At 43.1% G+C, this 12,215-nt stretch overlaps 1 protein-coding gene across 4 annotated transcripts in view; it reads right to left on the reverse strand.

Annotated features, from left to right (window-relative positions):
- Nucleotides 1-12,215, reverse strand: part of Col4a6 (collagen type IV alpha 6 chain) — a 416,524-nt gene that overhangs the window by 1,729 nt on the left and 402,580 nt on the right. For all 4 annotated transcript variants that reach the window (XM_087196743.1, XM_021241635.2, XM_087196744.1 and 1 more), the window contains 7 exons: nt 9,057-9,173; nt 8,550-8,711; nt 8,260-8,358; nt 4,818-4,964; nt 3,978-4,094; nt 2,814-3,005; nt 1,842-2,128 (listed from right to left, as the gene is read on the reverse strand). In XM_087196743.1, coding sequence (XP_087052869.1) covers nt 1,842-2,128; nt 2,814-3,005; nt 3,978-4,094; nt 4,818-4,964; nt 8,260-8,358; nt 8,550-8,711; nt 9,057-9,173 — 1,121 coding nt within the window. The remainder of the gene's footprint in view (nt 1-1,841; nt 2,129-2,813; nt 3,006-3,977; nt 4,095-4,817; nt 4,965-8,259; nt 8,359-8,549; nt 8,712-9,056; nt 9,174-12,215) is intronic.

Genomic DNA, 12,215 nt, shown 5'->3' on the forward strand with positions numbered 1-12,215 from the left:
AAGCCCTTGTCCCTTGGCTCAGCCTCTGCTTCTAGCCAGCATTCCAAAAACTATGTTTTAGAGGAGCAGCTGCCTATCCTCTCTCATAGCAGCCTTTAGGGCCAGGGGCACACCCTCCCAGTTCCTTTGTACCCTCCTAACCTGTCCTGCCAGTGACTACATTTCAACCAGTGTTTCCCAAACTGCTGCTATGCCACTGTGTTTGGAGGTATGTTAGATATCCCCTCCCCCAATTTTCATGGGAAAATAGATGTGAGAACAGCTGGAGGTAAATTCACAAGGTTTCTTCATCGAAGTTCTCTAAGCCCTCTGTGTACTGTGCCTGGCTACTGTGCCTTGTCCTCTAAGCAGGGAAAGAATGGATACTATTCCACACATTCATCCAACCACGGCCCCTCCCTTAGCAGCATGTCCATCAATAGCTCTTACCTGGTTGCCTCTACTGGAACTAATATTTTCAGTCTGTGCCACACCCTTTAGGGTGACATACAGTGTTTGTTATCTGCTGAGTGAAAGAAGTCTGTGTATTTGGCCTAAATGTCTCAATCCTCGTTTCAGGGGGCTCCCTTAGCATTCACTTTCAGGGCTACTTATGAGCTGACAGTCTCTATACCCACAGACAGCAGTCCCCGTCTGCCCCTACCTCCAACTCCTCCTTCACCTCAGCTAGGTTATCATCTGAACCAGAGGATGTGGGGGAGAGGCTTAGTGCACACTTGTGTCAGCAAATGGCCAAAAGAGTATATGCCCAGGTAGGACTTCTTACTTTGTAGAACTGTGAGACAATGAGAGTCTCCAAGTGACCTTTCAAGTGACCCTTCCTGATAACTGAAGCATCAAAGTTTTCCTCATTTTGACCCCCAGGATAGAAAACTTTCTAAAACACATGACACAACTCCTTGCTTTACTAAACAGCAGACACTGTATTGTAAACTTTGCAGATGACTCGAGCTTGTCATGGCAAATGTGAGGTTTTTGTGGAGGGCAGTTTATGCAAAGGCCCTGTACCAAAGCATGCAGCTTGTGAAACTATTAAATCATTTATTCTCTTTTCTCCTTTTTAGTTAGCATGCTCATTGCCTCAAAATGTAGTCTCAATTCTCACCCTTACTGATTTTCAGGAAATATATACTTGCATGTTAGAATTACATGCAAATAAGAGTAAAAGGATTCTGAGTGAGAGCTAAGCTCTCATGAACAGAGCACATGAGATTTAGTACACAGGCTTTGTATGGTTTCTTGTGGAAGCTTAGGGGCCTTTTTTCTTTATTTCCTGGCCTGGGTAGTAGATGGGATGGAATGACAGGTGAGGTAACTCTATAGTACATTGTGATAAACTGCCATTGTGCAAAGATAGATTATTACAAGGAGGTACCATACCCCAGGTAGGTAAACTAAAGTGAGGGAGCCTGTGGTTTGGAAATTGTTTAAAGGTACTCCCTCACATTCTTGCCCCAGTGATTCAGCAGGATGCTCTGGTGAAGCAGGCCACTTCAGTGGCCACCACACTGGGTTTCCTGGGTGTTTTCCTGGCTCTAAAACCTGACTTCTCATCTGATGAATGATATTCTCTGAATACCATGTGGAGTGACTCAATGCCTCCTTGGGATTACAGATGTTCTCTTTCTTAGCAAGACACACAAAATGTCTGGCCACTGTCTTCCCCTCATATCCAGAACTACCTGTCATTCATGCAGAACTAGATTCTTAGGTCTTTAGCCAAGTCCCAGCTGAGCATTTACTTTCCTTTCCAACTCTGCCTGGAGCCTGGGAGCCAGTCAGAGGTGCCCTCCTACAGCCCTGGATCTCTGCTTCTGCACAGTGGGAGTGCAGAGTCTTACCATGAGGAAGGAGTACCCAATCCAGAGGCTTTTCCAGCCCAGAGGGCACTGTGGGATGGTGACATCCTGGCTGTGTATGGCAATGGCTGGCGATGGTGCCTCACACACAGAGCAGCGGCTGATATACTGGGGAATCTGGGCCTGGCTGACGGGCATCATGGGAATGGGGGCAGTAGTGGAAAGCCAGTAGGACTTATCATTGCGTCGGGCATAGTGGCACACTTCATTGATGTTGCAGTAAATGAAAGGCATGGTGCTGAAGCGGGGCAGACAGGAGCCAGCAAACCCTGGGGGGAGGGGGAGAAAGTGGGTAAGGACAGGTCAGGTCCAGCTGAAGAGCAGAACTACCAGGACTGGGCTAGCTAGTGGTTTAGATTTACATCCAGGTGCTTGACCAGACCAGGGCAGCTTTCCTCTAGTCTTATGACACCATCCATATGAGGAAGTCTGTAGATCAAATCCTATTATAAATGCACCAGGGAAGTTTGATAATGATGAAAATTGTTATAAACTCAATCACTTCCTATTTAATCTTCTTTGTAAAATCAGCATTTAACAGACCGAGGCTACCTATAAGAATTTGTACACCTTCAGATAATGCAATTAACTCTTGGGTGATCATCATAACCCTGCAGGTCATGGTATTATTGTCAGTACTAATCACCAATCCTTACCCTAGACATTTTACACCAAGTAACTCACATACTACATACACTACCCTATGTGATAGCTACTATAATTAGCTGAGTTCATTGAGGAGGAGGAAACTCAGAGAGGTTGAATGACTTGCCTGGGGTACATATTTAGTAAGTGGTAGTGCCACCATTTGAACCCAGATCTGCCTGACTTCAAAACTGGTACTTAGAACTCCCTACACGACAGTGGACCCAAAGGCCTGGGAAAAGGGAGGTGGTTAGTTGTTGTCCTTGTGGGGACAGGTGGCCAGGGCTGGCTGTCAGGGCTAGTTCTTACCTAGGTCTTGGTTGTGGGCTTTCTCCTGGCCCTCCACGAACAGCAAGCTGTAACCCACCCACAGCTGGCTCATCCCGATGGGGCACAGGGGCACCTGTTCGGACTGGCTGTGCTTCACCAATGTGTAGCCCACTCTCACGCTGTGCCCAGGCCTCCCAGGGCTCCCGGAGGGGCCTGGCTTCCCTGGAGCTCCTGAGAAGGAGAGAGCATAAAACCTTGCAGGGCATGTTGTATGCGTGTGTTATCTCACTTGATACTCATGATGACCCTGGGAGATGGTACTATTATCAGCCCAATCTGTACACAAGAAGACAGGCTAAGGGCTTCCACAGCCAGTAAGTGCTAGAGTTAGAATTCCAACTTAGATGTACCCAGATACAGAGTTCTCATTTTTTTTTCTGGTACTGGGGATAGAACTCAGGACCTTGTCCTTGCCAGGCAGGCACGATGCCACTGAACTACATCCCCAGCCCTAGAGTTCCCACTTTTAAAAAGTGCATTATTGGGTTTTCCTTGCCTGGCTGGTCACTTGTCCTTGGGCTCTGTATTAGTGGGGATAATGGGGTGTGGTAGGATCATTTTCAGGTTCTGACTTGAAGACCCTCATAGAAGACAGCTGCTGAATTGGAGCAGATCTAGGAATAGCAAGCCAAAATCCTCCTCTCCTTTCCTGCCCACGGCACATGTGGCCATTGGCTTGCAACACTTTCCCATGGAGCCTCAGAACTGTTCTCTACTTAGGACAACTAATCTGCTATCCTTGGTATAAAATGAAAGGTTGGCAAGAGAGGTATGGACAGAGAGATTCATCTCAAATGTTGTTATCCTTCGAACCACCCTCTCCCATCCATGTTACAATCCCTGGGTGGAAAGGGGGAGGTGCAGGGCAGGTGACCATGCTATAGTATAGTCATAGCTCTTAAGAGCTAGATGGTGGCCTATAAAAAGATTTGGAACAGTCCTTTGCCTTCCAAAATGTTGGGCTTCCCTTCACAGGCTCAGAGCAGCGTAGGGAGTAACTGGATTGCAGCCAAGTTTTTGAGCCTCCTGGGTGTGTCAAGCTCTACTGCCAGGTTGACTGACTCTCACATTTCAGTTTCTGACTCATCTCCAAGCCTCAAGCCCTCACAGAAACCCTCTGCCCCTAGTGTGACATCACCAAACCTTCAAATCCTGGGGGGCCTTGCAGTCCAGGGAGACCAGGATCCCCAAGAGTCCCAGGTGGGCCTGGAAGCCCGCTGAGGCCATCCTTGCCAGGGATTCCAGGTAAACCTTTGGTACCTACAGGAGAGAAAGCCCACAGGGTGGGAGAATTCAATGTAGAGGGTCCAGAAGCACCTTCCTGGGAAAGAGGATGCCCAAGACTCACCGGGAGAGGGAGCACTGACTGCCGAATTGATGTGCATGTTACTGTGGAGCTGAAACCTGTCTGGGTTAGTTCTTAGTTCCCAGAAACATCTGTGCCCTGGCATAGTACTCTCCACCTGGCCTTTCTGAGCCCGCACACAGCCACTTCCTCTTCCCTTCCTCTCATCCTCCAGCAACACTGGCAAGTATGCAGGGTAACTGCCAGCATCTCATATCAAAAATAAGGCTTCCAAGTCCCAGAGAGACTGCTAACTTACTCTAGTTGAAGCAAAGCTGGACCCTAGATGCCAGGTTTCCTGTCAACCAGTCCTTGACTTTCTCCATAGCCTCGTGCTGCCCTTTACCTGCCACCACATTCCCTCCATCTCTAAGCAGCACTTTAGAGAGGAACAAGCTGTCTGGAGGAGTGGCCATGCTCTGCTCATACATTCCCCAAAGCCAGATACAACCACTGCCCTTTTGGCTCTGCCAGCCTTCTCTTCCCTCGTCAGAAGCATAGGAGCCTTGTGAAGAAGCAGAGGAAATGCTGGAGGAAGGTGCTCCCTTGGAACTTGTGTTCCTAGCCAGTTGCTTCGGCCTCTCAATAACACCATTTTGCTTTCCTAAGATGTCTTCTTGCTCTGATGCCATCCTTACCTCGTAGACCAACAGGACCTTGGGTCCCAGGGTCCCCTGTAACACCAGGAATGCCACTGATGCCTGGTTGACCCAGGGGACCAGGAGGAACCTGGATAGCTTCCACAACTGGTGTTTTCCCAGGAGCGCCTTGAAGGCCTGGAGAGCCTGTGGGCAGATGGGGGAAATGGCATTGTTAGGCTGAGGACAACAGAGGAGGAGGGCAGGATAGAGCCTAAGGAGCCTTCCTTTCTGCCTCACAATTATCAGCTTTCTGCAATGTCTTCACAGCCTTCACTAGATAGCTCCAGGATGACTGTCCTTACTCTCTACATAGTGCCCTCATTGCCAAGTAGCTCCCAGTGGCTTGGTGGCTCCTTATGGGCAGGGACTGGGTCATATTCATCTTGACTCCTCAGGGCCCAGCACAGAACCTGGCAGGTGGTAGGCAATTAAGAAGCATCTGTTGCACTTGCTTTGGCTCAAGGAGGGAGTAATTGGCTTACCATGCTGGTCAGAACACAGTACCAAGGAGACTTGGGACGTGTCCAACCCCAGTGGTTCAGTTAGCATCATAGCCTATGAGCCTGACCCAGCGAGCTACCTTACTAATAATTTGCTTGCCAAGTATTTCTTGTGTGCTTACTATGTAACAAGGTCCTGGGAGGTCTGGGAATAGAGCAGTGAGTAAGATAAATCTTTATGAAGATGATTATTGTCTAGTGATAAAGATGAGCAATGGATAATTTGACAAATGCTGTTATTCTTTGGACAAGCTGTGAGAAGAGCTATGAAGGAAACAAACAATGCAGTGACCATGGGAAGGAGCATAGGGTGTTTTAGAAAGCAGTCAGTAGCCTTTCATAAGCAGTGACAGGTAAGCTAAAACCACTGAAATATTGGAAGGAGCTAGTCATTTGAAGAGTGGAGAGGTAAGGGTATTTTAAGAAGTAGAATTGACACATGCCAAGGGCCTGTGGTAGGCCAAGACTTGTGTTTTTTTGGTAACTGAAAGAGTTCAGTGCTGGTGAAATACAGAGAGCAGTAAAAGAGAAGGGCTGGCATAAGTATGCAAAGAGGGGCATCACGTATGGCTTTATGGGCCACAGTTAGTTTATTTCTATGCCATAGTAGCCGCTGGATGATTTATGCTCTTATTGGTTGCTATGTAGAAAAATTATTGTTGGGTGTTGGGTGTGTGTGTGGGGGGGGACCCTGCACAAGAAATTTGTGGTGGCTTGGATTGGATGTGTGGGACAAGGGGTGGGGCTGGTAAAGATTAGAAAGAAAGGCCGGGGATTTAGTTCAGTGGTGCCACTGCCTGCCTTGCAAGCACAAGGTCCTGAGTTTGATCCTCCCTTCCTTCCTTCTTTCCTTCCTTCCTTCCTTCCTTCCTTCCTTCCTTCCTTCCTTCCTTCCTCTTTCTCTCTCTTTCTTTCTTCTTTCTTTCCTTCCTTCCTTCTTCCCTCCCTCCCTCCCTCCCTCTCTCTCTCTTTCTTTCTTTTCTTTTTTTTTTGCAATTTTACCAAAGCTTTTATTGCCTCTGTTGGGAGGATGACAGGGAGTGTAAGGAACACAGTTGAACTTACAGAGATATGCAGATGATATTCACTAAAGAGCGCCTTGATCTCAAGTATTTTTATATGTGGGCAGTTCTCATTTTACATTTTACTATTTAAAAAGCATTACATTTTAAAATGTATGCCTGTTCTGACATTTAGCAAAAAAGGAAATTGTGGTTCAACTTGAAACAAAGAGTCAGCATGTGAAGCTGATCAGAATGGAAACACGGCTTAGGATTTAAAGCAATTCAAGTTATGTGTATGTGTGTGTGTGTGTTTTCCTCTCACAGATAGACTCACATACTCTCTTACATGCATGCACCGGCACACATACACTCTCTCTCTCTCACACACACACACACACACACACACACACACACAAACTAGCCATTTGTAAGCCTTTTTAGTACAAAACTTTCCCTGTATCAGACATTTATCTTTAGAATAATCACAACACATTCAATCAGTTCTCTTTTTAGCCTTAGTGATAGCTTTGTTTAATTCTAAGATGCCATCATAGGGAACAACTTTTACTTTTATGCTACATAATTATATTCAAAGCTCTATGTATTTTTGTTTATAATTACACGATAATTATAAATGTTTAGTACCAAACTGATGACAAACACTATTTTTTTGAAAAGGTCTTGCATTTAAAAGAAAAGTCTGTAAAACCCAAGGCACTAGGCCACAACCAATACCAGATTTTTATGAAAACAATTTATACTGGGGAAAAAAATGGGATCTCATTTCGAAACACAGCATACTTGAAATAATCTGAAAATAATATTGTAATTCAAAATCTTTAAGACAGGAAATAAAAGTACATATATTTTAATATCTTTTAAAAATTTTTTGTAATTGAAATTCCTCTTTATATTTACAAAAATGGAATCAGGAAGCACTAAAAACAGCAGGATTCTTCTCCCTTTTGTTTTCTTTTAATAACTAATTCCAATAACCTGAATAAAAATTTTTAAATTTTTCTTTTGGTAAAATTACATCCTTGAATTAAAAGTTGTGACTTGAATATTAATAAAATATCTCATCAATTTCAAAATTATGTAAATAAAAAGCAATTTTAATAAGTCATTGTTTCTTGAAATCACTTCTGCATCTGCATAAAATGTACTGCTATTATTATTAAATAATATTTATTATAATATAATAAATATTATGAATATTTATTTATATTCATAAAATGTACTGCCCATACCAGGCAAAATCTGTTCTACTAAAGACTATTGTCATCCAAAACTTGAAGTTCAGCATTTTTTAACTTGCCTTACAGAAATGTTCAAGAAAGCAATTAACCCTTCTTCATGTGACAGTAAGTAAACAAAAATGAGCAATTTAGGCAAGAAAGCTGTTCATGGGTCCCACAACCAAAAACAAAAACAAAACAAAGGGGAGGGCGTTCCATACAAGACAGCATTCTACTTTGATGTGAAAATGGAGCTAAAGTGAGTGAAACAAAAACAGTAGAGACTAAATAATTTACAAAAATAGAAGCCAGATTGGTATTTTTCATCAAATATATGCTTGTTTGAAAATCTTTGCTCCTGAAGTAAATAAAGTTCTTCATTTCTGGATTGAGCAAATGAATGGGTAGTGATCTGTGAGTAAACTCAATGTCCACCAGCCATTTCTCTGCAGAGAGAGGAAGTGTGTGGCAGGATCCATAGTGGCAAAGCAGCAGTGACTTTCAGTCCTGGTGGTTAACAGAGGAAGAGGTATCCACATGTGGAAAAACTACCTTGTGGGATGAGGGGCTTGTTTCAGCTGCTTTGGGTCTCTAGGCTTTGTTGGCATGGCAAGTAGTGACTCCTAAAAGAACCTTACACTCAAACCTTACTCCCCCCTCCATCTTAGGCTCAGCCCAGTGTGTATTCCCAACTCACCTTGTGGTCCTGCCTTCCCCTTCATCCCAGGTAATCCTGGGTCTCCAGGTGGCCCAACCTTGCCTGGAGTCCCCATGAAGCCAGGTTCACCTTTCATGCCTGGCAAAGTCCAAAGGAAAGTGGGTCAGGCATTGCTGTGATGGTGGTGGTGGAGGAGGTGGTAGTAAAGAGACTAGGCAGCAGGTGGCAGGGAACAGTGCCATCAGCTGGCCTCTCTTCACATGGCTGTAGGAGGACCATTTCTGGTTGTGGAGTGGGGAAGGGCCTGACAGCCAACCAAGCAGCCATACCTTTCAGTCCTAGCTCTCCAGGGAGGCCAGAGAAACCTAGAATGCCTTGGTCTCCCTTGGGCCCTGGAAGGCCAGGAATTCCAGGGAATCCAGGGTCTCCAAGGTCGCCTTGATCTGAGGATGGCCCAGGGGGACCTGGGGGCCCTTGGTGGCCTGGGCGGCCTAGGGATAAGATAGGCAGAGAGATGAGAGGCAAGTGAGAAGAAAGTAGTAGCTGCTGAAGGCCTAGGAACTGATGGGAAGTCAAATCCCATTCTTAAGATGGAGAATATTTCTTTGCCATCTGTGCAGTCCCACTGTTGAGACCTTCCCAAATCCTTATAGGAAAATGCAGCCAGGAACTGGAGTTCCCTGTATTGTGGCTGAGGGGTGGGGGAAAGATGAGGGGTGGCCAAATAGGCCCATGCACGTCCAACAACAGGGGGTAGGGGTGTACTGTATATAGGACCTTCCTGGACACTAGATTTAATGGGTTGGCCAGTCCTCTTTGGGGCTTCCTGTCTTTACCTCGTTCTCCATCTAGGCCTGATTGCCCAGGCTGGCCAGGCTGTCCTGCTATGACGGAAGACAAGGAGATGCCTTGGGCACCAGGGGGGCCAGCAGGGCCTTGTAAACCTGGGAAACCTGCAAAGAATAAATAAAAGGGGCTGGGTGGGCTCCACATGCCCAGGGGAGGACCACATTTTTTCAGAGAAATTGGAAGCATTCAGGTACAAGCCAGGCCAGAGATCAGCAGCAGAGGGCTCTTCTCCCTTCATCCTTTCTTCCCACCAAGAGGACAAAAGAATTGAGAAGGGCTCAGATGCCCCTTTTCCAACTGGAACTTCATTTTATTGGGATAGAGCAGCAGAATGTTCTAGCTACCCAAGCTGGTAACAGAAATGTTTTAGGCCAATTTCCTCCAAATTGAAAATAAAAGAAGGCATGACTGAGCAGTTGGAATATAAGTTTCCCATGTTCTTAAGCCTACTACTATCCTGGTGAGACCACATTTCATATATTAGCTAATTATATCTGATCCTACACAAAGGTAATGGATACAGATAAATCTCAGGGCCTGGCCAAATCCGAATGGAGATGGCAAGAGCTCTGAGCCTTCCGGTGTCTTCTAGGATTCTGGGCTCTCTCCTGGGGCTTCTAAGCAAACTGAAAATCAATCTTTCATAGGAAATTCATATTACCCAAATGGTCGCTTAATTGCCTATAGAACAAATTTCTTTGTATTAAATCTCTTCCAACTTTTTGGCCAAAGAGAATAGCCATTTATTAGAGTAGATACAGAATACTTGTTTGCTAAGATTTTAATACTCCTTTACATGCTTTCTGTTTGTAGAACAACTTCTATTATGTGTTCAAAACAAAACTTTCATCCTGTTATAAAATAATTAATATTCATATGTCAAATACACAGATGGTAAATGATGAGAAAACACATTGAAGCTGTCTATACAAACATAGAAGTTCACATTATACATGTAGTGAAGAAATTATGTATTACTTCGGCATAGTCTAGAAGATATTCAAATGAAGAGAATTTGATTCAAACTGTTTGATATACTGTTCTGTTTGTTGAGAATTTTTTTTTCTGGTGACAAGAAAATAAAAAAATATTAATACTGAATTTCTCATCTTATATCCATCTAATGTAGACTTGTAAAGAAAAATGGTAGATTGGCTAATTCAGGTGTTTAAAAATAGCTCTTTTATTATTAACTGCATCTAGAGACAAAAAAATTTAAGAAAAGACTCAATAATTTTAACTGGAAAAGCAAAAAAAGAAAAAAAGAAAAACTAGTGATAAAGCCGCACGGTGCTATTTATAGCACTGTCAGTTGTGCTTCAGTGAATCTTTGAAGTTTTCTTTTCATGGAGGTAAAGATCTGAAAAGAAAGATGTATACCTCTTTCCTGAAAATACAGCTTAATGTATGTATATATGTATCCACATACAATAAAGTATGGCAAAACAGCGAGTATAAAAGTTCCTACACCAGTTTTTGAAGCTGCCTCCACTGTCTACCTATTTCTTTTTTTTGTTTGTTTTTTATTTTGGGGGGTACTGGGGATCAAACTCGGGACCTTCCACTTGTGAGGCAGGCAGCAGAACCACTGAGCTAAACCCCAGCCCCTGTCTACCTGTTTCTTGATTTTATAATTATACCAGTATATTATCAAATCTGAAATAATGGCACTACTGACCTCAAGTAGTGCAAAATCTCATATATTTAATTGATTAACAGTAAAACACTTCCAATGGGCAGATATAAATGCTAAATGTCCTATTTTTCTAACTTATTTCAGGGTCAAGGTCTTAAACTAAATATATAAATGCAGACTAAATATTTAGTGCAAACATGAAATCTTAGTGTAATGGAAAATTATTTAACTAAAGGTATTGTGTGGACAGTGAATGCTCCATGGAATTTTCTTAAGGTTAAATCCTTGTTTTGCACAGACTTCAACTTAAATCATGCACAGGTACCTGTGGGGGCATGATACATGCTGTATTCTTTCTAAATAATTTGTTTTAATTAGTTATTGAGCAAATACCACAGAATATCTATAAATAGTATGTAAAGAATAATCCAAGCATGATGACACACTTGTGCTCTAACCTCCTCATTTAAGAAAAGAGATGGCATAACCTTTGGACTTTCTTGAGCAGCCCCCTTCTATCCCTCAAAGTGGCAACCACTCCTGAATTTTGGGATTATCATCCCCTTCATTTTCATCTTTGTTTGACCATGAATATTTGTATCCCAAAACAATGTATTGGTTGTTTTTGCTTATTTTCGACATGTATCAATGAAGTCACACCAAACGTATCCCCTTGTGACATTCCTTTTTTTTTTGCTCAATATTATGTTCCAGAAATGTATCCATCTTGATATGTGCTGTTTACTACATGTGTTACTTATTGCTTCAGTGAGAGGAAATGATTAAATGACCAGACATTCATAGTCAAGATTTGTAAACAGAAAAGGGAATGTCCTATGTCTATTTTATCCCCTCTTCTCTATGTCCTGTGAAAGAAGCTTAATCTCTCTGCGAGCTGGGGCCCTGTTCTGAGCTCTCTGGAGAAGCTGCTGGCTTTTGGAAAAAACAAAAGTTGGTCCAGACCAAAGGAAAGAATAAACGCAGAAGCAGCAGATGCACTAACATGAAATGTAGCAGTAAATGAATTAATGTGTGAATATAGTTCCTGGGAAACATATGAACATTTTATAAACATAAAGAAAATGTGATAAGACCCAATGTCCCAGAGCTATGAGGAACAGAACATTTTGCAAATATGATTTACCCAAGTTACATGCAATATTATGGCAAGCATTTCTTGAGTGGCTACTATGTGCCAACACTGAGCTAAGTGCTTTTATATATATTACCTCACTTCTCATTGATTCCTCACAAAGCCTATGAACTAGGTTCTGTTATTGCATCCATTTTACAGAAAATTTAAATGTGGGTTCATTTGGGATTGGGGATAAGTAACTTTATTGTTCAAGGTCATAGAGCTCATATTCTTAGCCATGCTGCCACACTGAATTCACTTCCTGGTTTACACTGACTGGAACATATATTGGTCCTAAGGACATTTCTAAGGAAATTTGAAGAATAAGAATTCCTTCTTAATTTTTGAGAGGTGGGAAAGAGAGGCATAGAAAAA

The sequence above is a fragment of the Heterocephalus glaber genome, unplaced genomic scaffold (assembly GCF_053883595.1).
Source record: "Heterocephalus glaber isolate CG9 unplaced genomic scaffold, H.glaber_assembly_v1.0 deba00001613, whole genome shotgun sequence".
In the NCBI taxonomy this organism is placed as follows: Eukaryota; Metazoa; Chordata; class Mammalia; order Rodentia; family Bathyergidae; genus Heterocephalus; species Heterocephalus glaber.